Here is a 24613-nt window from a genome sequence, read left to right on the forward strand (position 1 = left end):
GGGAGGCGGGGGCTCCGCGCGGCTTCACCCCCGCGCCGGGCGCTGGCTGGAGGGCAGTGCCCAGTCCCAGCCCAGCCTGGCACGAGCACCTCCGCGTCTGACACACGCACGTGCACACCCCTCAGCACTGGCACACATACATGCATGCTCACATGCCCCCCCCAGCACTGACACACACATGTGCATACTGCCCAGCACTGACACACGTACACACACATGCTTACCCCCAGTGTGTGCGCACACGCACGCACATGAACACACATATCCCCCAGAACTGACACATGCACACACTCTGAGCACTGGCACACATACATGCATGCGCACATGGCCCCCCAGCACCGACACACACACACGTGTGTACCGCCCAGCGCTGACGCACGCACGCATGCCCACCCCCAGCATGTGTGCACACACACGCACGCACACATTCCCCCAGAATTGACACACATGTGTACATACCCCCAGCACTGGCACTCACACTCCCTCAGCACTGGCACACATACATGCATGCACACATGCCCCCCCAGCACTGACACACACACATGCATACCACCCAGCACTGACACACGCACACATGCCTACCCCCAGCATGCACGTGCACACTTGCACCCACGCACCCCAGCACTGGCACACATACATCCATGCGCACATGGCTCCCCAGTGCCAACACACACACGTGCACACCTCCCAGCACTGACACATGCATGCCCAGCACACACACACATCCCTCAGAACTGACACATGCTTGTGCACCCCCCAGCACTGACACACACATGTGTATGCACACACATACACAGGCACATCCCCCAGAACTGACACATGCACGTGCACACCCCCCAGCACTGACACACACACACACACACACATACATCTCCCAAAACTGACATGCGCACACCCCTCTACACTGGTGCACACACAGGCATGTGCACATCCCCCCCAGCACTGACACTCACACATGCACCCCCCACACACTGACACGCACAGCCCCAGCACTGAGTCACCCCCCCAGTAATGACACACCCACATGTACACACACCCGAGCATTGACACACGCACACACATGAACACACACTTGCCACAGTAACACACGCTCGGCACTTCTAACTTCAAGTTCTCTTTGTGCTTTGCAGACCATAGTGAAGTGGCTCCTGGGGTTTCTTGCTGTTGCCGTGATCGTTACTGCCATAGCCGTTCCGGTAGCTTTACTGACAAACAGTAAGTTGGCAGTGCTTGATCCTTTGTACATAATGGAGCACACAAAATGTCAGAGCTTCGGGGAAATACTTGTCCAGAGCTTTCACTCAGTGTCAGCAAAGGTCTTGCCAAATCTTTAGACTCCAGCAAGTAAGGTGATTAGGTGTAGTATTCCAAGACTTCTGAACCTCTGGAAGGCAGCTCACTTTTGAAGATGTCACTAGATTTTATTTTTCTTAAATTAAAAATAAGCCCCACCTCCGTTCCCAAAGGATCCCAAAAGTATAAACAATTTTTCCCAAAGCACAATCAAAATATGTCACTCTGGCAACTTTGTTTTCTTATCGGGGCTGAAAATTGTAGACACAACAGGAAAAATCTAGTCTGTCAGTTTTATATGGCATGTTGTAGGAGAGGAGAAGAAATATCCACATTAAAGAATGTTGAGAACAAAACAGTTTTACGTAAGTGTATGGTATGAAATAGGCAGCACTTTTGCAGAAATCAGGCAGTTTGAGGGCAGAATGCTAGCGGGGACTGACTTTTGGACTCTGGTCAGTTTGGGTGATTAAGGGGTTTTCCAGTGGGAGGTTGTAGTCTTGGATGGTAATCTGAAACAACATTAAATCCACATTTAGCAGGTGAGAAACTAGCAATATAGCACAATTTCAAATCCTGTTTTTTGTTTTACTTCCTCATGACTAGCAGTTGTGCAGTGTTGCAGTGTAGAATTTTATGCTACATTCTGCTGCATTACAACAGTGTGGGATTGGAATAAACCTGAGAGAAATGCAGAGTTCCCACTGATATTTAGAACAGATATTTAGAAGCCTCATTTTCTTTTGTAAGCATCTTGAGCAAGTATTCCAGATCCTGACAGCTAATTGTTACAGAATACTCTCGAAGTAATCTCTGCTGTGTGTACTGAGGTTTGGGGTTTTCCACATTTTAGAGCAGTGCTTCTCAGCCAAGGTGCCATGGCATGCTGGATTGCCTTGGGATCCTTTCAAGGGTGCTGCAGGCCACCAAGCAATGCAAGCACTGTTAAGTGCAAATGTGAGTCACAAAGTCATTCAGAAAAGCATTCAGACCCTGCTGTGGTCCTTCTGAGTTCTTTGCAACAGGACAAAAAATGAGTGAAAGCTAAGATTGAAAGCATTTTCTGAGGGCTGCCTTGAGTCTTAAAAGGTTGAGAACCACTAAAGATCATTTAGACTAAAGATATGGTAGTAAAGAGAGTTTTGCAATGCATGCTAATCATCAGTAATAGTTAGATATTAATAGAAATTATGGTTTATACTGTCTGGATCTTATATATAGTCCTATCCTATGACTAGTTCAGTAGGTTTTGGAAGGGGACACAAGGGTGGGTGGGTTGGTGGATTTTAGGGGTGGGGTTTCCTGCCTGCCTCATGATAAGCAGATGTTAAAAATGAAATTTGCTTTAATTAGTACAGTTCCAAGCATCACACTAATTAAAGCACCCAGAGTATCACGTGTATCAGCGTCCCCGTGCTGAAAAATGGTGGCAGGGCACTTTGAACTAAAGCTCATCAAATAAGCTTTAGTTTAAAGTGGACCGCTGCTGCCTTTCAGCATGAGGAATCTGATACATGTGATGCTGGGGTATGCTGGAGTGCACTGTAGCAGACTCAGTTAATTGAGTCTGCTCTGATGCGCTGTAATTACAGCCTGATGAAGCATCCTCCCTGCACGTGTATAGGAGCCTAAAGTTTTCAAGTAGTTGTGGGAGTAGGGAAGAGCAGCACAGAGAAGGTTTCGGTGAGTTGTCAGGAATGTGTACATGGGAGGATTTTGGCACATGGGTTAACATGAGACTTTGCTGTAGGAAGCACCCTGGAAGAATGTAGCATGAAGCGACATATGTGACAAGCTTGTCTGGGGGTGGTTCTTCAGGCACACACGTATTCAGTCATCACTAACACAGCTAGCCAGCATTCTCTTTGGGAGTCCAGGTTTTCCATGGATGTGTAAGAGTTGGTTAGAGCATTCTGTTTTTAAAGCTGATAAGGACCCTGGAATATAGTGATTTTTATTAATCCCTAATCTTGCTGGCAACATCACACTATATCTGTCTCAATTTAAAAAAAATGGTGTCATGCTTGTACATTTATTTTTAATGCCTCTAAAAGAAGAGACTAGAAAAAAAAAAGTTTTACTTGTAGAGTACATATGGTAATCAGATGTGTACAAAGTGGTGTTCTACAGTCAGTTTCTGTTTTAATTTGAAATAATTTGGATTTAAGACAAATTCAGAAAACAGCGTGCATGCAGTCCTTGTGATTTTAGAAAAAGTAGATTTCTTGGTCAAGTATTGCCCTATTGATTATTGTCCTGGTCAACATAACTGGTTAATTCATTTCAGTACACCTAAAATTTCCATGGTTATTTCAACAAGACAAAGCATTCTTTTCCAGGAAATAACTTGGTGCATAGAATTACTTTGTGCCATTATATGGTTGCCATCTTTTAACTCAGCAATTCAGTAATGTTTAAATTGATATATGTGCAACAATTGCAGTATGGCTATTTATTACTGTGAAGGAATGCTCATTTTGATAGCTGGAGGTTAGCACTGCAATATTAGCTTTGCCTGTTTTATTTTTATTTATTTATTTACTGTTTTGCCCCCAGATGCACAATAGTAACATATAGCACTTCCTGTACTACTTGCTTATCAACCCCTAGTGTTGAAGCAGACAAGGCCTGTTAGCAAGTTCCTGGGAGAGTGAAAGAAAAGGAAATAGCACTTCCCTAAAATACTTGTTCAAAGCTCAGTTATGTGGTTCTGATTGCTCTCTGAACAGGAAAGGGGAAAGGGCTTCCTTCTACTTTTACATTCAATTAAAGTGAAAATCATGTCTGGTAAGACTTCAATATCTGTACAGTGTTTGTGAACTTTGAACAAAAATGATTGCTGATATTAGTAGTTATCAGCAATGAATTGAGATAATATAGGTGGTGCAAATGTTCTGTCTAACCCCAAGCACTTAGTTACTGATTGTTTGACTGCATCACCCACCCTTTTCTGAGCTCAGTACAGCTTACTCAGCTGAATACTCCCTTTGAGTTCAAGAGTTTCTGCCCAAGTAATTACTGTGCAATGTGAATAAAGGTAGAGGGACGGCGCAAGGCTCTTCCCAGCGCGGGGGACTGAGGTGGGCTAGACAGAAAATTGCGGGGGCTGTGCTATACATCTTGTGGTCAAACATACTTATTTGTTTTTTTTAACAATGCCCACTTAAGACACCGCACCTCTGTGGGCTGCGTGTGGGAGCGGGACAGGTTCAGCTGTGCAGGGAAGGCAGCAGCTGCCTGGACAGGAGTTGAGGGGCTTGGACAGGGGTGGTGGTGGGAGGGGTGACTACGGGGGTGGTTAAGGCAAATTTTGGGGTGGCTATAGCTCTCCCAAGCCACCCCTGAAAATGGAGTCCTTGGATGAAAGGGGGGTGGCTAAGAAAGACATGAAAAAAGGTTAAATCTCATGACTGATTAAGTGAACCAAAGTTAATTCTGGTAAAGGCTTGAATCAAGTAAAGATCACCTTTTTCACTTTTTAATCAGTGTGGTTAGATTAAAGTCAGGGGATGACAATAGATAATAGTTTTACGTAGCTTTTAGTTTTTCTTGCTTTTCTTTAGCTCATTATTTTTCCCCCTTCTCCCTTGCATACATTTCTTAACATTCCTTTTGTTTCATACACATCAATACAATTTGGATCTGGTAAATGGACTTCTTGAGTGCATCTAGATGAGTGCATATGTGCCTCTAGTGGCATCTCAAACCAGTTTGAGATGCCACAAGAGTCACGCTGAGAATGAAAAAATGTTCCCTGTGCTGCATACTTGCAGCGCAGGCTCAAAATTTGATACCTCGGTTTTCATGTATCAAATAAAAAAACCCCGAGAAAAAGTGGCGCAGGGCACAGCTCCCCACTGTGTCCTGAGGCAAGCTGGGGCTTGGACCTCCAGAGAAGCTCTGGCATCTGGCCAGAGCGTCTCTGTGTTGCCCCCGCTGCCTAGCACAGAACCAGCCCAGCTGGGTCCGACAGCATACATGGCCCATAGAGGCAGGACCTGGCCCTGCGTGACACGCGGCCCCTGCGAGTGGGGCTGGATCCCAGGTGACAGCCCGAGTGGCCCCAGTGCTGCCTGAAGCTGCACGACCCCGTGCTGCACCAGGCTGGCCCTGTGACAGGTGGCACAAGCAGTGTTGGCTCTAAGGCAATTGGGGCTGCACCGTGCTGCTGGGAGCTCTGGCCACAGCAGGTCCTGAGCACGCCATGGCCGCTGCTGCTGCTGTGGGAGGGGTCTGTGGGCCCTGCTGGGGGGGGAGGGGGGGCTGGATCCCTGCTAGGGAAACCAAAAGCAAACATCAAAACATAGATATTTAGAAGTTATTTTATTATGATGATAGAGTCACTGGTAGACTTCCAGATTGCTTTAAAATTGTAAATATATCAATAAAACATTGTCCAACTTCCCCCCCTCGCTGTTGCTGTTGCTATCACTATCTATCTATAGTGGCCTTTTATTTTAATTGTGGAAGAACATGGATTTTGGGGTATTTTAAAGAGTGAATTTTGGCTTTTTTTTTTTTTTTTTTTTTTTTTTTTAGAGATTTTGCAGTTTTCAAATAGGGAACACCAGAATTCCTGGAAGTGAGGCAAGTGACAGAACCCAGGGAGAAGAGCCTGCTCAGGATTGGCCCCTGGGACCCAGCTGGAGGTGGCTGACCTCCTGGCCATTAGGGACCAAGAAGACATGCTTTGACAGTTCAAAGCAGGCCACCACACTGAGAACATCTTCCAGGCGATAGCTGTTCAGATGGCAAGGAGGCAGCACACATGGCAGTAGTGCTATATAAAGGCCAGCTGTGTAGCCACAGCCCACAGCTGCCCCAGAGGTGCAGGTGCCTCTGCTGCAGCTGTGCAGTCCCCATCCGGGTCTGGCAGGCACGCAGCCTTGGGGCCATATGCTGTTGCAGGTGGCAGCAGGCCATAGCTAGGCAACAGCCCCCCACTGCCAGACTGCTGCAGTGGGTAGAGGGTGCAGGGCTAAGGTAGGGCTGCTTCAGCAGTCCAGCCAGCCAAGGGGTAGTGTCCCCATGTACCAATTGGCCAGGCCCCAGAAGCTCCTGTCTGTTTGTCTGATCCAAGTACCATGGGCCCTAAGGTGTACCCGGATAATTAGTAGCCCCTACTGTATGGGGCTAATGGATGAATGACACAACAAAACTCTTGGGACAACAATGGCAAAAAACAGGACAGGAGTGAAATGAGGGTCAAAGGGTCAAAACATTAAAATGAGTGCTCCTGAGGGGGACACTGAGCAGAGCTCTCTGGGCCATGCCTACTGGTCCTCAAAGATATCTAAGGAGCTGGTGGATGCCGCCCAGTGGTGCTCCGACCGGAAACATGAGCAGACCAGTGAGAGGAAAGTGGCCCTGTGGTCTCCAGGCACCTTCCCAGCTAGAGCCTCCTTCCTGGTCACATACAGGGCCCACTGGGCCAGGGCCAAGAGGAGGTTAACAGGAGGTCCATGTCTTGGTGGGGCTGCAGATTGGGTGTCCAAAAGTAAAAAGGTGAGGGGTAAAGTTCATCCAGAACCTAAGGAGGAGGTTCTGGAGGTGGAGGGGATGCAGCCTGGCATACTTGAGTGTCACGTGCGCCAGGGTCTTCCCCTGACCACAGAAGGGGCAGGAGACCAGGGTGTGTGTGAAACTTGCCATATACATGCCCGTGGCGATGGCTCCATGGAGGATCTGCCAGCTGAGGTTCCCAGCAGCTGATGGGATGAGAGTGGAGTACAGGCTCAGCCGCTGGGGTGGCCCCAGAAGCTCCTGTCTATTTGTCCATCCAGTTACCGTGGACAAGGCCCACATGGCTAACTAGTAGCCCCTTTTTATAGGAGCTAATGGATGAATGGAACAACTAAATTCTTGGGACAACTAATGAGGAAAAAAAAAAAGGATAGGAGTGTCTTGTGGGTCAAAGGGTCAAAACATGAAAATAAGTGTGACCTAGGAGGATACTGAGCAGATCCCCTGAGCTGCACCCACCTGTCCTCAAAGGCATCCAAGGAGCTGGTGGACACCACCCACTGGTGCTGTGCATGGATGAGTGAGAAGTGGCACCACAATCTCCAGGCACCTTCCTGGCCAGAGCCGCCTCCTTGGTCAAGTACAGGGCCCACTTGGTCAGGGCCAGGAGGAGGTTGACCAGGAGGCCCTGAGACTTGGTGAGGCTGCGGATGGAGTGATCAAAAACAAAAAAGTGGGGGGTGAAATTCAACCAGAACCTCAAGAGGAGGCTCTGGAGGTAGAGGGGCTGCAGCCTGGCACACTTGAGAGCCATGTGTGCCAGTGTCCCCCAGAAGCTCCTGAGAGTAAGTAGCCCTGAGCTGCTTGCCAGGGCAGCATTTTATACTGCTGGAGCCAGCACTGGGCAGGTTTTTGTACTGCTGGGGCCAGCACAGGTGCTGGCCCCAGGCTCTAGCTCCCCCTGGCCACAGATCCAGGAGGAGCTGGGCAGGGCTATTTTGCCTCAAGTGGCACATCTTGCCCCACACCAAAGTGCATGTCTGGGCATGTGTGCTGAGGCAAAACTCCCCAGATCAAATCTGTGCTGCTCCTATTTGAGCTGCTGCAAGCACATGTGCCTGCATGTGTGGATGCGCCCCTTGGGTGTAGTCAGACGTGCCAGATCTTGGTACTGAGGAAGAAGTATGGTCTAGCAGTTAGAGCACAGGACTGGAGACTAGAATTCGTTAGCCTTGCTGTTATGTAGCAGGGAGCAAATTATTAAGCTTCAATTTGTGAAAATGCCCACTAACTTTGGGCACTTTGTGTGTTTATTTTTCATACTGTCTTAAACAGCATCACTAAATTTCTCATATCTGAAGTTAGTGAACATTTTTGGAAAACATTACTTCTTCATGTCTGTTTTACAATCTGAGTCTAATAACAACCATGTGTGCAACAACAATACCAATTTTGTGGAGTTTCTGTGAGGCTTAATTGTTTGCTTAGCAATATGAGGTCTCTGAAAGGTGTCCCAGAAGTAAAGAATGGTATAATCACTTCTGAATGGATTCACTGGAACTGCCAAGTTTTGAGAAGCAGTTTGAAAGACCAGTGTGCTCATAACAAGTTTTGATTAAGGATGTTTCCCTGGAGGAAAGGTATGGTTTTTCTTCTTTCTTTTCTGCATCCCTTCACATAATTCACCTCTCTCTAGTTTGATTTTCCCCAGTCTTTCTTTTTCTGAATTTCTTTTCATTACACACTTTTTCCCATTCTTTCTTGCATCATCTTTCCTCTGTGAGAGGTACCACACAGTAATGGTTCTTGTTTTTTGCTGCCAGGAAACCAGTGGTAACATGACAGAACAAGGAGCAATGGTCTTAAGTTGCCCAAGGTTGGATATTAGGAAGAATTTTCTCACTAGGAGGGTAGTAAAACAGTGGAACAGATTACCCAGAGAGGTAGTGGAAGCTCTATCCTTGGGGGTTTTCAAAACCTGGCTAGCAAAGCTTTGGCTGGGACAATCTAGTTGGGGATTGTCTTGCTTTGAGCAGGGTGCTAAAGCAATTGTCTTGCTTTAGCACCCTAGTCCCACTGCTGGGAAGAGCCTGGCACTGCCCCGGCCTCATCCTGCAATGGCAACCTGCCCTCGCCCTGCACACAGATCCAGGGGCATGTGCTCTGTGTGCCCTCTCAGGGTACATGCAGCTGACCCCCCACACCTCCTGAACAAAGCACTTGCAGCTCCATCCTGTGCCCTGCCCTGGCTGTGCAACGCCTGCTCCAGCCCCACTCCCTCCCTCTCAGTGGGGGCCTTGATCTGCTCCCCCATGCCCCTTCCTTCCCTCCTCACCCCTTCCCCCACAACAGACTTACCAGCCGGGTGCCACTTTCCACACTGTATGACTGCATATCAGAATCAGATCGGTATCGGGTGATGTGGCTCATTAAATTCAGCCATCGATATCAGCCCAAAAATTCTCTCTCGGTGCACCCCTATTTTATATCAGTTATTCTCAGTCAGGGTATCGTGAGATCCTTTGAAGGAGTGTTGCATAATATTACCACTATTAGGTGTGCAAACAGCAATGCACGATTCAGAAGATAAACCCAGAAATTTCAAGTAGGGAATTTCAAATTCCATAGTGTCAGGAACATTCTGACCTGCTGTGGCCTTTCAAGCTCTTTACAGTGGAAGAATTTCTCTATTTTTTTCTGTGGTCAAGAAACAAGGGAAAGCTAAGAGCTGGCTTTTTCTGAGAGGTGCCATAAATCTGAAAAGGTTATCACTGGGTTATATGATCTCATATTTCAAGGCTGCTATTTTTTGCTTCTATGATCATGGATCCTTCCATCTTTCTTCTGACCGTTGCAGACAACTGCGGCTTGTGAGATCTGTGACTTTTATCTTTCTCAAATCTCTTGAGCAGAAGGCTGGCTTATTTAGCACTACACTCTCCTAATTTGACTCCTACCTCATTTCTCAGGTTGGAGCTTGTCTTGTATATCAGTCTCACCCATCCATTACCAGCTACCTCCTAACTCTATCCTTGTTTCTCTTTCTGTCTGTCTTTAAAATCTCACTGCGGATTTCTTGTGTGGGCAAAAGCACCTAGTCATGACATAACTTCTGCAGTTGACAGTGAAAATGTCCTCTTTATAATGGGTCTGCGGTGGATGTAATTATCTTTAACTCAGTTGTATTTCTTAACCTGGGGCTGTCCAAGTGGTGGCCCATGGACCACATGTGGCCCCCGAGGGGTTAAACTGCAGCCCCCAGATTCCTAGTCTGGGTGCCATTCCCTCCTTTGCTCCTGGCTACTGCTGCCGGAGTCCCCAGGCTCCCTCTCCCTCCTCCAGCTTCTTCTGCCTTGCCTCACCTATGGGGGCTAGGACTGAGCAGCATGGCTCACAGGGCTGATGGAGCCCATCCATGCTGGTGTGGTGCAGTGGGAGGTGTTCACTGTGTGGCGGGGGGAAGGACTGTGCAGTGGGACTGCACCACAAGTCACACATCCACATGTGTAGGGGGCTTGTGTAGTGCTGCATGTTAATGCACTGGGACCATAGGGCATGTCAGGGGCTCATGTGGTGCATCAGGGCTCATGCTGTGCAGTGGCAGGAGAAAGAGGAGCGCATTGGGAACTTACACAGTGTGGCAGTGGGTGTCAGGAGGCTCATGTGGCACAGTATGTGGCCTACGTGGCCTGCAGTCCCCAGCCACTTGGAAAATAGAGATCCCTGCTTTAACCCAAAGGTTGGATGATGGGTCATGAACCATCTGCAGTTTTGTTTATTGTTGTCTTTGAAACACTGCTGATATTTATAGTCACTTCAGTGTTTACTCTGTTGAAATTCATATCTGTACCTTAATCACCTCTTATTGCCAGCCCAAAATGGATTTCTTTGGTATCTTCTTTCCTTGAAGAGAAAAAAAAGATAGGGAGAAATACAAGTTTTGCATGTCCCTGTACTATGTGCTGACTTCAGGAATGCTACCATCCAGCACCCTTCCTTTTCCTGGATTCCAGTACACTTCAGACATGACTTGCAAATTACCTTCCTAGTTTTCAAACCGTCATTGTCCTTGCTCTGCTCTGTCTCTTGGACCTTGTATTCATATAATCTGACCTTGGCCTTCTTTCCATTCCTTCTGCTCTATTGATTACATAGATAAAATGAACACCTATATGATACTCAATCTCTATAATCATGATGATTGCAACTAATCTGCAAAATGTACATTGTTACTAATCACCCTGAAAGTGCTGACTTGATGGTGAAGTTTTAGTCCTTATTGGAGGGTACTTGTGTCTTTTATGAAAGACTTTTTCTCGCAAGGGGTTTTTTTCAGGCTTTTCGGGGAAAAAAATCACTTTTCTTTTTGGATGAACCTAGTTTCAAACCCTTTTGTTCAGCTTTAATATTATATCTTGTTGTGGCAATAAATCTAGCAATCATTTGGACAGAAGATACCTTAGATAAGCCTAGCTTTTATTATAGATAGTATATATTTAACCAGACCTTCCACCACAAACTTATCTTCGAAGTTTGACAAAAGTGATTAAAAAAAAAAATACACCATCTGCATTACAAGTTTTATTGATCCTGTCATTTAATGTGTTTCATTTGCACCGTTTATGAGACTGAAGTTTGTTAATAATTAAATAGATGGTGAATGATAAAGTCTTCAATAATATGAACTTTAATGGCAACTGTTATATAAACATGTGATTTAATATTGTGTGCAATAGCACTTTATAGTTGTTGATACAACCTAGCACCAAAGTATGCTTTTATGCTCAAGTGGCAGTTTTGCATTCACAGCAGCTAAAGTAATTCAGGTCCCATCTTCATAACTTTGAGGCTGAACTATATTCTACCAAGCAACGTTACTGGGTTTAAATTCCAGCCTAGTTCATTTCTTCCTTTGACACTGGAGACTGAAAAGGCTGGAAACCTTATGGATGAGTGAATAAGCTAATATTTATGTTCCATATTCCTTTTATTCAGAGTGATATTTGAAAATATATCGTTTCAAGAAAACAAAGAAGCTTTGGTCCTGAAAATCCTTGAATCATGTGTGGCAGAAGCACAAAATGAAAGGATGCTACAAATAATAGAGAGCTGGGTCTAGTCCTCAGCATTGGGTGGGAAAAAGTCTTAATCCCCCTGTGCAATACTGTGGCAAGGAAGTCTGGCACCCGGGGCAAAGCTGGCAGTGGCAGCCCGCCCTTGCCCCACACACAGATCCAGAGGGCACCCCCCCACCCCCCCCCATGCTTGCCTGGGAGTGCATGCTGTAGCAGAAGCCATCCTCCCCCCATTCCCGCACTTCCCCAAATGAGCCACTTGCAGCTCTGTCCCACGCCCTGCTCTGGCTGGGAAGTGCATGTTGGCACCCCTTCAATTCGGTGCCTGGGGCGATCACCCCACTTGCGTCCCTTTACTATGGCAGTGCCCCGTGTGCCAACTTTCTTGCCCTTCAAGTTAAAAGGGGAAAACTATAGACTTGGTGTGTCTAAGGGCCTTGTTACGTGGTAATTTTGGGTGGCTCTTGGAGCTCTTAACACCATAATCATCCACACATTAACACCTGAAACTAGTTTTAAGCTAGTTCGCTCATTAGGTGGCTCAAAGTTATGCCACCCCGGGGTAGGTTCATCTCTGATTCATGTTACACCAAGGTGTAGTGCTGCTGCTCCCTAGGCTAGGCTTAGCCTGGATAAGAGCAGCAGCCCAGCAGTAGTGGCAGTGGGCAGAGACGACCGTAGGGGTGTGTGGGGCTTGGGGCAAATCAAACTGTGCAAGGCCCTTTTAACACTGCAAGGGGTGGGGCCGCTCTGCCTGGCTCCTGCCCAGCGCTGCAGGGCCCCACAAAGCACAGGGCCTGGGATGGCCGCTCCAATTCACCTCCCCCAAAGGATGGCCCTGGCAGGGGGGGCCAGGCAGGCAGTGCCCAGCTCTGCTCCCCTAGGACAGACAGTATAGCAGCCACAAGTGGGAAGAGGGATTTGGGGGGTGGGAGGGGGGGGCAGGGAGCCCTGGGGATTGGGAGGGAGACTGGGGGAACCCTGGGGGGCAGGGGGAAAGCCTGAAATGAGACGTGGGGGGATTCTTACCTTTCAGTCCTTCAGACCTCTGCTAGCCTGAATGCGTGACTGCTTCAAACTTGAGCTACTCTAAATTCCAACAATGATCAACATTTGTGTGGCTCACAGTGTAAGGTTTAACAAGGCCCCAGGGAGATAGGAATTTAATTGAGACTTTCAGTATGCAAACACAGTGCTTAGCTACATGTTTTGGTCCTTCATTTTTACGCCCTCCCCCCCCTTCCTGCTTATTGAAGTAGCATCATATTAATCTAGGCTTTCTGACTTACCCATCACTTTGAACCTTGAGCTTCTATATTTAGGGGCTTCATCCTGCAGAGTACAATAGATTTAATAGATTTTAGGGTTGGAAGGGACCTATTAGATCATCACATCCAACCCCCTGCCCTGGGCATGAAAGAGTGCTGGGGTCAGATGATATTTAAATCAAGCAGTAATGGTCTGAGTACTGAAAGTGGATTGAATCCCCATTGGTTTAGAGTGGAGGGAATGTAAGTTTTGCCTCTTTCTCTTTTTTAACAAGTGTCTACATACTTCATGAGATGGGTGGAACAGAGAAATTAAGAACCTGTCTTCATTTCCAAAAAGGTGTTCTTGGTTTTGGTTTCAACTAGTGCAGAATAGTCATCTCTGGGTGCATCTACATGTACAATTAATGTGAAGCAATAAACTCTGGAACAGTTCAAGCTAGAGTTAACTGTTCCCGGGGGCAATGTCAACATGTGCACCCAGATCAGCAGCAATTTGAGCCAGGGCAGAGCAGGCCTCTGGCTGGCTGGGCTGACTGGGCACAATTTACACTCCCAGTCAGTCTCAACACACGTATTTCAGTGCAGTTAATTACTCCTCTGCAAGACAGTACTGTCCCTGACAGTACTTTCTTACAGTGGAGTTAATTATTTTACTGTTCCCTTATATCAGTGAATGTGTAGACTGTGATGCTTATCTGTAGAGCTAATTAGTAGGCCTGTGCAAATAGGGAAGTATTGGATTCAGATTCAGATTTGGCTGATTCGGATCACTGTCCCCATTCAATTTGGCTGAATCAGAATCAGAGATTCAACGCTGTTTAGTCGCTGATTCAGCCCCAGCCTCCTGGCACTTGGAAAAAAAAAAAAAGCCCCCAACTCACCAATGGCAGCAGCACCAACTGGGGCCTCTGGGGGCTTGTGGAGAGCCCCCCCCACAGAGTGCGGGGCAGTGGGGGGCAGCAGGGATTGCACCTCCCCCCCCCCACTTGGCAGCCACGCAGCAGCTGTCACCGTGCACTGTCAAGGAACAGCTCCAGCAATCAGCTGGAGCCCGGTACCACTAAGCCCCAGTGGCCCCAGCACCCAGACAGTGCGCAGCGCCCTGCTGAGGCATGCTGCCCCCACACCATGGAGCAGCTGCCATGTGGGTGCCAGATGGCAGGTGCAATTCCCTGCTGCTCCCCACTGCCCCACGCTGTGCATGGGGGCTTTGCCATGAGTCCTCAAAGGCCCTGATCCCCACTGCTGCAGCCGGTGAGTGCAGGGCTTTTTTTTTTCTTTTACTTTTTTAAGCGCTGGGGGGCTGGAGCTGGGTGGGGGATGGGGCCAGGCAGGGCAGCCATGGGGGCTTCTGCCGCAGTTCCCCCTGCCCAGGGAGAAGCAGGCACAGCCAGAGGAGCCGTGGGAGAACCTGTAGCCACTGGCTGTGTGCGCCTCTCCCTGGCTGATCCAAATCTCTGATTCTCTCTGAATCAGCACTGAATCGATTTGGAGGCTTTGGATTCAATTTGGACCTTTTAATGAGTCTCCCAATTTGATTCAGATTCAGAGATTTGGCTGCTGAATCGGGCCAAATCTCCAAGTCGAATCAGCACCTGAAGCTTTGCACAGCCCTACTAATGAATCCATTCTGCAGTAAAGTACACATGTAGATGCACCCTCTCTAGAATTCCCCTGGGACTTACCTGTGGTTTTTTACCATGAGGTTGCTAGATGGGGTCAGCAGGGATTCCTCCCACTTGTGGCTGACTTGACTTGCAGTAAAACTCAGGTGTTTTGTTTTTGTTAATGCTTTACATCTGGGTAGCCAAAAACTTGTTAGTTAAATTGTGATTTATTTAGTAATGAATCTTTGGTGGGTAGGTCATAGCTGCATCCAAATCTTTGTCTCTATTCTAGGTGGTAGCTCTCACAGCTCTGACACACGACGAACATTTACCTTAGAGGATTATCTGAGTGATGGCTATAACTACAAAAGATACAATTTGCAGTGGATTTCAGGTAATCCATCTAATACTGATAAAGTGCTCTTTCTGCCTGTCTCTGTTATTTGACATCCATGTGAACATCAGGTTGCATTTACCTGAATGGAAGTAGCTGGTATGTGAAGAAAAAAGTTTTAAATTATTTTTGTGTGGTTGTAGAATGATGCCAGTAATGACAGCAGAATGAGGATGACTGATGATTCAGTGTTCAGCTGTACCTTCCAGCAAATTCCTGGGTTGCTGGTGATGGGAAGGCACATTGCTTGCTATGGGGACTCGAGGGTATGCCTGCTGCTCCAGCCTTTTGTAGGATGCTTCATAGTTCTTCCTTGTGCACCTTCCCATTCATAGGCCAGTGGTGAAATTGGAAGATAAGGTAGAGCTTCTTTTCTTTTTAGGTGCACTGAGTTCCCCAAGGGAGTTGGGGAAGCATTTTGTTTTATGGTTTCTCTGTGTTGATTTATAGTTTCTCTCTTGTTCCCTTAGGAAATGAATACGTCCACAAAACAGTGGATGGCAACCTGCAGATCATCAGTGCTGATAATGGAACAGTCTTAAAAACTCTGAAAAATACCACAATAGTATGTTCATATATTGTACACTTTAGACTTTGCATTGATTCTTTCCTTTTATGTGTTTCCTTTATATATGTAACCAGTCTCTTTCCTTCTTTGATAGAAAGAAGCTGGAGCTACCACAGCTATGTTCTCGCCAGATACAAAATTTGCTTTTCTACAATCTGGCTATAAGAAGGTACTAGTATGTTCTCCCTTCTTGAGACTAAGAGCTGGGAAAAGGGGAGCTGGAGACTGATTGGGCAAAAAGAGTTGGAGTGGCAGGGACTGGGAGGAAATGCAGTGCAATGCAGTGATCCTGTGTAAGGCTGCTGGCAGACATTAAGACAGACACATAATTGGAGTCTGAGGAATGTTATGCCCCATTCTCCAAATTGTATGACCAGCCATGCCGTGTGTGTATGGCAAGTTGCGTCATTCAAGGAATTGGGCATAAAATTCCTCAAACTCCAATTGTGTGATTGCCATCTGTTGGGGGGGCACCTTCAGCTGGGGAAGCCAGGAGATCCCTGCTCTCCAGGTGCCTCTTCCACAGGTGCCTGAGAACATAAAAAAGTAAGCATACAACTGGGGCTCCCAGGTACATGCCTGCTTTTTAAATGTCTGGGGTGCCCTGACCCCAACACTGGTGCTAGGCTTACAGTGCCCTGGACCTTTAAAAAGTGGACTTTTATCTGGGAGCCCTGGCTGAACACCCGTCTGGTTTTTTTATTTCCCTGAGCGCCGTAAACCTGACATTAGGGAGAGGCTTCTAGTGGGGGAGCACCCTTTGGAACACATGAAGAGCTAGATAATGTTAAACACATTAAAAAACAGTGTGCAAGAAATCTCAAATTTGGCACCCAAAATTAGGGGATGTGTTTGTCCTTCATCTTTTTCTGCCTGAATTCCTCACCCATAAATTAGGGATAGTTATAGCCCTTCATGTCACAGCTGTCCTTTGAAGAACTGATGGTGCACTCTGAAGCCCATCATTTGAGAGCCTTTGAGGAAGTCATTAATTACACATTCAGAGCAGGGTTGGAAGAGTATGCAGTCTATAAGGCATAGCCACATTGAATAATATGGACTAAGCAAAGAATTTAATATTTTATCATGAACTTCAGATTATAATACATCCTATGCAATGAATGAGGTAGGAGTCCTGTGACAAAAATACTACAAGATTATAGATTATATCAACAGGCATAAACACTAGATTAATAAAAGTTGGGCAATCAACATAATTTTGCCATTTCTTACCTTCTGAGTAGGAAGCATGGCTTGACTTTACAGTTGCAAAATTGAAAAGTATACATTGTATTAACCCATAGAACAAGAGATTAAACTAGCACAGATCCATAAATCAGGAGGATACTGGCATTTAGCTACTGGTTATTAAGCCCTTGGACATGAGAAAGGGTAAAGCAAGAAAACGATGCCTTTCAAGTGAGTGAGAAACCAAAGAGGAAATTTTCTAATTGTCTACTTTCATAGAATAATTATTAATTATCATAGAGAAAATATATTTAAATATGTTTTTGTAATTAGATAATGAATTTTTTTGAACTGGAAAAAGAAAGTTTAAAAGTATACACATTATTTAACAGCAGAGATGAGTTAGAACACACAGACTGTCATAATGAATCAAGTTTATGGGCTGCTAGTTTGATATCCTAGCAGAGGACAAAGTAGAATCCTGTAAGCTGTCTTGCATGTACATCTGCTATACCATCCCATTCTCAGGCCCCACACAGTGCTTCCACTGAAACTCTCAAAATCTACAGCTTTCCAGAGGCAGACCTGGGAGAGAGATTTCTGTAGAGGCCATAGATTTCTGTGACAAAATCTGGATAGAAAATAGTATATCTTAGAACAGTGTTATCTATTCTTGGGTAAGCAACTATATAAGGGCCAAGAAAACAAGAAACATCAGGATGTTGAACAAAGTAGCGTGATACAGTGCTTTAAAACAGTAGGGGTACCAGTGAGACAGAGTAAAAAGGGGCTGGGAAGCTGCCATCTCTGTATGAAAGTCTTGCTCCAGTCTTACCATGGATCCCTGGGAACATCCAGGCTGGAGGAGCACATGGCCTTAAAAATCTGGTGTGTGAATAGTTCCTGTTAAAGAGGATAGTTTAAAGGAAAACTCAGAATGAATCTTTCACTGATTAATTTCCCTAGGTTTTTACCATGGATGGGGACATTCTGACCCACTAGTGATCATGGATGGCTGATGGGCCCATTCACCTATCAGAAATAGAAATAGTAAAGGTTTCAAACACTTATCATTAACTTATAACACACTTGCAGACCTCCTTAAAATGTTTCTTGATGAGGATATTTTCTTAAAATAATAATGGTTTTCTTGCAGCTCTGGAGACATTCATATACAGCTACATATCACATTTATGACATGACTACAAGGTTAGTAACTTTATGTAAAATTGATCTAATATAATGTAAATGCTTTGCAATAAAACAACACTATAATGATTGTCTGTCTTAACTATTTTTGTTTTGTTTTATTTTTTGTTTTCTAGTACCTTAGTGACTGAGAATCCACTTCCTAATGATACCCAGTATATATCCTGGTCACCTGTTGGTCACAAATTGGTTAGTAAGTAGAAGTGCAGTATATAAGCAGTGCAATTCCTGTACAACAATACAGATGTTAGTCAGTGGCCTGTATTTACACACCCAGGCATAGATGCACACAGTTCTGTCAGAAGTCAGATAGTTTTATGCTGTTAATGTTGGAAGTATTGTCATCTCCTTGTGATTTTGTTGTTGTCCTTTCTACATTTTTGTTCATGACCACAGGCCAGGTAATTTACTATGATATTTTCTGGTACTAATGAATTTTAATGAATATTTTCACTTGTTAAGTGGCCTCGGTATACTTAATAGAATGCAACTATCAAGACAGTTCCTGCAATCCGAATGACAAAGAAATAGGATGCTGGAAATAAATATAGCTTGTTCTATCACTGGATTCCAACCATAATTTATTTAATAACTATGAGATTTTTTTTTGTAGGCATATGTGTGGAATAATAACATTTATGTGAAAGAATTCCCAGGAGCAAAGAGTATACAAATCACCACAAATGGAGAAGAAAATAAAATTTTTAACGGAATTCCTGATTGGGTTTATGAAGGTAACTACATACAACTATTTTATTTTATATGGTAACATGCAAACTCCTTGTTATAATTTAAAAAAAATGTTAGAAATGTGGAGAAAAGAAAGAGAAGTTTAGTTCTTATTATATATAACATTTTTATTCCATAGAAATAAGGAGAGTAGGTATAACTATTCCCGTTTTAGAGATGGAGAAGCAGGAACACTGCAAGCTGAAATGTTTTGCTTAATATCACACAACAGGTCAGTGGTGAACCGAGGCATGGGCTTTTGTCTCCTGACTCCTAGGGCACTGTGCTGTGTACTAAACCAGTGGTTTTTAACCTTTTTGGATCAGTGTACCCCTAGCGGCCAGAGGTGGAGCAATGTAACCCCTGGTGGCTGGATGTGGACCTGGGGGTGGCGGTGCGTGGCCAGACACCGGGGGTGAGGGACGGGGGGTGCACAGTTCAGTGTGGAGCAGCGGCAGCTGCTGTGTGCAACCTTTCCCCACCCCCACACTTCCGGCAGGGCAGGCGGTGCCTTCACGGGCAGCACGGGATGGTGCTCCATCCCTGCCTGTCCGCATGTACCCCCTAGGACCTTCTCAAGTACCCCTGGTTGACAACCCCTGTACTAAACCAAAGTGCCATTCTAACTAGAAGCTTACCGTACATTAAAATGTAGGCATTATTTAATGCTTTGATGAATGGCAGCATCCTAAACATATAAAGAATAAATAAACAAATAAAGAGTCCAGAACAGGTCTTTGATGAAGCCAGAATCAGGGATTGTTTTTATAAAAGTATATAATTTGTAGGCATTAATTCATTTAATGTCATTTTAGAGCCCAGGTAAGTAGTCTACAGTTCAGCAGCTGAACTTCAGCACAGCTCTGTAAAAACTAATGAGAATGATATTTCAGATACAGAAGCCAACTCAGCAACTATTGCTTCAAAAGAATGCATTTGCATCTCTTTCAGAGGAAATGTTTGGCACCCACTCTGCTCTGTGGTGGTCTCCAAATGGCAATTTTATAGCATATGCAGAGTTTAATGATACAGAAGTTCCTGTTATTGAGTATTCCTTTTATTCAGAAGACACGCTGCAGTATCCAAAGACGATTAGAATCCCATATCCCAAGGTCTGTGTTATTTATTAAATATGGTTGTTCAGCAGTTTCAGTAAGAGAATAGTCTCAGTTTTAATCACTTTCTGCTAACGAAAATATTGTCTGTCTCTCCTCAACAGCTTGCTGTGATTACTCTTACTGAAGTCAACAGCATCTGGCAATGTTAAAGTATTTTATTTTCTCCTGGAAAGAAAGTGTGATTTTTTTTTTTATTTTTTTTTTAAGGTTTTGTTGTTTCTCTAGAAAGTTTGATAAGTAGACATGGTGATTGTGAGAAAAGCTCTTGTTAGGGGTTCACTGATAAAGATTTTCTTGGCCAATACCAAGAGCCAATTATTAACCAATCATATTGGTCAATACTGATCCAATAATTGATTTGCAGGAATACAGCTGGGCAGTGTGGAGAGCAGCTCCCTGCAGGTAAGTCTGTGGAGGGGAAGGGCCGTGGAGAAGGGAAGGGGCCTGGGGGGTGTAGATTGAGGCCCCCACGGTGAGGGAGGGAGTGGGGCAGGGGCTGGGGGTGATGTCCAGATATGGCAGTGAATGGGACTCAGGGCTGGGGCGGGTAGTGGGACAGAGTCACGGGCAGCTCATCCAGGGACTCAGCATCCTGGCACTCAAAAATGGTGGCAATGGTGCTTGCGCTAAAGCTTGTCAAATGAGCTTTAGTTGAAGCACTGCCACCACCATTTTTAAGTGCGGGGATGCTTGAGTGGAGCCGAGTTGGCTGAGGGCGGATGTGGGATGCCAGCTGTGGGCTTGGACCTGTCTGCTTTGCTGCCTTTCCCTCAGGAGCCCCATGTCAGCCATGTGCCGCCTGCCCACCCAGCAGCGGGAAGCACAACTCACAGCCCCTACTGCTGCTGGGTGGACAGGGGATGCATGGTCAGCATGAGAATACTGAGGGAAAGGCAGCATAGCAGAGAGCCCTGAGCCCACAGCGAGCAGCCCGCATCTGCCCTTTGCACATATCTGAGGAGACACATGCCCCCACTATGCCTCCCCCAGGGGGTAGGCACAGCAGTGGAGAGTGCCCCGCCAACCCTACCCACGCCCCCTGGATGAGCGTCCTGCCACTCTGTCCTGTTCCCTGCCCCAGCCCTGGGTCCCATTCACAGTCCTGGCTGGGCAGTGCCCCCAGCCCCTGCCCCACTCCCTCCCTCACTGCAGGGGCCTCAATCTGTAGCCCGCCATGCCCCTTCTATCCCACACACCCCTTTCCCTCCACAGACTTACCTGCAGGGCGCTGCTGTCTATGCTACCTGGCTGCATTCTTGTGTGTGGCTACATGCACATACACGGTGTCCTGAGGCCCCAGCCAGAAGGCATATTGTATTTATCAGTGACATTATCAGTTACACTGGCGAAAAAAAGCCAATAGCCGATAATATTAATTTTCCTTTTATTGGTGTTGATCTGATATGCAACCGATATATATGCACGTCTAGTTCTTGTAGGGCCAAAGTTCCTTCCCAGTGCATATCCTTTTGCAAATGCATTTTCAGGTCTAGGGTGTTACATCACATTCATAGACAGACTCATCTCCAAGCTGTGAACCTTCTACAAAACTGCAACTTCAGCTCATGAATTCCAATAGACTTCTATGATGTCTGCCTCTTAAAGGAAGGTGGGGGGAGTATTGTCAGTGGGTTTCCTAGTCTTTTCTGTCTTTGATATCATGGGTGGAGTCTACAGACTCCACAGCTTACTCATACCAGTGCTGCACCATGTCTGTGTGCTAGGAGTATAAGAAGTCTTTCTGGCTGGAAGCAGACTGCCAAATGAAGCAGATCAGCTGGGCTGGGATGTGTCCCAGCCTAGCTGATGCACTTCATTGGGTGAAATGCATTGCCCATCATCCTATTCACTGATCTTACAGAACAACAGGTGATGTTCCCAGATGTGCTCTAAGAATCTCTGGAGTGTCTCTCTCCATTTCCCCATTTACAGAGATGCACCCCAGAGACCACACTGGAGCAAGTTGGACACTCCAGTGCAGTCCCAGATCTGGGGCTGCCAATCAGCCCTAAGACTGCATGGGAATGTCAACAGACACCTGGGCAATCCCAAATGGGGGAACATAGGCAAGTGCTCCCAGGGCTTCAGGAGCCTGATCCTGCATGCTGTGGAATTGGAATTTGCAAATGCAGGCAGGATCAGGACCCTGAAGACCTGGGAGTACCTGCTTGGGGCAGCTGGAGTATGCAGGCATTTTTGGGCTGACCATACTCTTCTGCCATAAACCTAACAGACATCTGCAATAAAGCAGCACAAATTGATACTGCTCTGCTGTGTGAGTGGGTGGGTGGGCACTCTCTAGCACTGCACCAGCCATATAGCTCTTCCCAACCTCAATTCGTGAGCTATGAGTTCCTGCAGGCTGCACTGCCCATGGGTGGAATGGAGAGATGTATCCCACCCCTAGGCAGGTGAACAAAGCAGAAGTTGAAGGGAAAGCCCAGGGATCCTGGCTACTACTGCAGCTAGGATGATAGGGGGAGTGGTGGCTGAGTGGAAGCCTGGGGAGCCACAGATTAACCTCTTGCCAGTTGAACAGCTCTGAGTTAGTCTATAAGGTGCATCTCTCCACCCTGCCTTCTTTATGACTTCAGACTAACATGGCTAACTACCTCTCTCTGCTTGTGGAATGTGAGCAATTTCTGAATCCTGAAGGGTGGTTGTATTTGATAGTGGGATAGGACTTGACCATTGCTAGCAATTAATAAGCCATAGCTTTTCTGGTAAGCCTTATAATGTATTAGCAAATGCTACATGGGCCACAATATCCTGAATACAATTATGAATGCTTATTTGGATGAAAGAACAGTATTTAACTAGAGTTGATGGTAATGTCCTATTAAAAGGATAAAAGTATGTGCTCATCTCAAAGTTTTATTCAGATGTTTTACTTCACACTGTTTATGTGGTACTTTACTGTGATTTCTCTGTTTTACAGATCCTTTATCATCACTAGGCAGTATTTGCTATTTTCAAAAATAATATGAGGTATTTTCATTTTTAGGCAGGAGCTAGAAATCCTACTGTGAAATTATTTATAGTGAACACCCAATCTCTTACTCCTTTGAATTCCACTGAGATTACTGTACCACGTAAAATATCAGGGTGAGTAGTTCTTATGGTATGTGTGTTTTAATTGTGATTCTTTACCAGTACTGTGTTTTCGGCTTGGAAGGATAATTCACACATGCCCTTTCAGCTGCATCCTCAGCTTGATAGCACAAAAGCTGAATTCACTTCAAGTTTGCTCCTGTTTTGATACCAGTGCAGCTCCATATAACTGATACTAACACAGCAGTGAACTGGACTCAGAGTGTTCAAAAGCACTGATGTTTAAATTAATTCTGCTTGTGAGCATATACAGTTAAGGTGTAAGAAACACTTGATACAGTGACTATTAAAAACCTTGCACCCCACCCCTGGTACGTGTGTATACATGAACCCATGCACACTAACCTGTCTTACAAGAATTACGCAATAAAAAAGTTTAATAATTAAACAGTAGCATATGGTTGATATAGTGCATGGGTGTTGAACTCATAGTGGGCCCTAAGCCAGATCCGGTGTGTGAAGGACTCCTGCCATGTCAGAACTGTGGGCCCAGTAATATTTGAGTGGCAGCACAGATCAAGGGTCCTGCCATTGATGGCCATGTCCATTAGGGTCTACAGACCCTGAATTCTGTGGCAGACCATACTGCCCAACTTCCAATAGCCCACCAGACTACTGGTAGGCTAAAAGAAATGGTTTCGTGGGCCAGATCTGGTCTGTAGTCTGGATGTTTACCCTGATACTGTAAAGCAATTTGAATCTTTATGCTAAGGACTGTCCAGAAAATACTGAGAGGAAAGTGACTGCAATTGTGTTATGCTCCTTCACACCCCACACCCCACCCCCATTTATGAAAGGCAAGTTAGCCCCAAAGAGCAGATAATGTTACTACATTTGTGATGAAAGAGAGAGGAGGGGGAGTGCAGGCCAGATTTCTGGGATGACAGTATTCTTTTCTCACTTCTGCATGAGGTTTTTCTAAACATAGTGGTTTATATTTCACCCAGGAAATACTGTTCAGAGAGGCTCTGAGTGCCCAAGTAAACTGTTTGGCCCTTAGCATTTAGAACATTCCCATAACTGGTAGAACGTATTCAAGAAGGGCGATCTTACTTACCATTGTGAGTGAAATTTATGCCTTTTCAGAGACCCAGCACGGGGTCCCTCCATCTTTCAAACCCAAATTTAGTCCCATGTTATGCTGAGTGCTACTATAGGACTGTTTAGTGGGCTGTAATACACAGGGATGTATTTGACCCCAGGAAGATCAGCTTGTATTACTTTGGGAAGTGAATTCTTTGCAGAGAGTGAAAGAGAGTTACAATACAGTAATTGCAGGAATTAAACTAAATTCATCATAATGCAATGTAGACTGCATGTGAAAAAAATCCAAAAACTGGAGGGGACATCTCATGCTCTCTGACTGAAATTACTAAAAGGCATGCTTTTCCCTGAAATTTCATTTTTTTCCCTGTGGTTTGAGCCATATTTCTACAAAACTATGAAAATGGGACATTAAAATGAAAATGGAGTACAGGTGTCCTGCTAGCAATCCCTTTCACAATCAAGTGCCATGCTCACAGTAATATAGAAATTAAGATTATATACTAAAAAAGCCCTGCACTTTAATCAGAAATAGATAAAAAA

General features: G+C 45.6%; 1 protein-coding gene across 1 annotated transcript in view; it reads left to right on the plus strand.

Moving 5' to 3' along the window:
- The window catches only part of DPP4 (dipeptidyl peptidase 4), a 77720-nt gene that overhangs the window by 14993 nt on the left and 38114 nt on the right, over positions 1 to 24613 (plus strand). Inside the window, exons 3-11 of the mRNA XM_014526682.2 lie at positions 1131 to 1215; positions 15002 to 15103; positions 15574 to 15668; positions 15766 to 15840; positions 18016 to 18068; positions 18185 to 18257; positions 18682 to 18802; positions 19749 to 19909; positions 22920 to 23020. Coding sequence (XP_014382168.1) covers positions 1131 to 1215; positions 15002 to 15103; positions 15574 to 15668; positions 15766 to 15840; positions 18016 to 18068; positions 18185 to 18257; positions 18682 to 18802; positions 19749 to 19909; positions 22920 to 23020 — 866 coding nt within the window. The remainder of the gene's footprint in view (positions 1 to 1130; positions 1216 to 15001; positions 15104 to 15573; positions 15669 to 15765; positions 15841 to 18015; positions 18069 to 18184; positions 18258 to 18681; positions 18803 to 19748; positions 19910 to 22919; positions 23021 to 24613) is intronic.

This window comes from Alligator sinensis, unplaced genomic scaffold (assembly GCF_000455745.1).
Source record: "Alligator sinensis unplaced genomic scaffold, ASM45574v1 scaffold1779_1, whole genome shotgun sequence".
Taxonomy (NCBI): domain Eukaryota; kingdom Metazoa; phylum Chordata; order Crocodylia; family Alligatoridae; genus Alligator; species Alligator sinensis.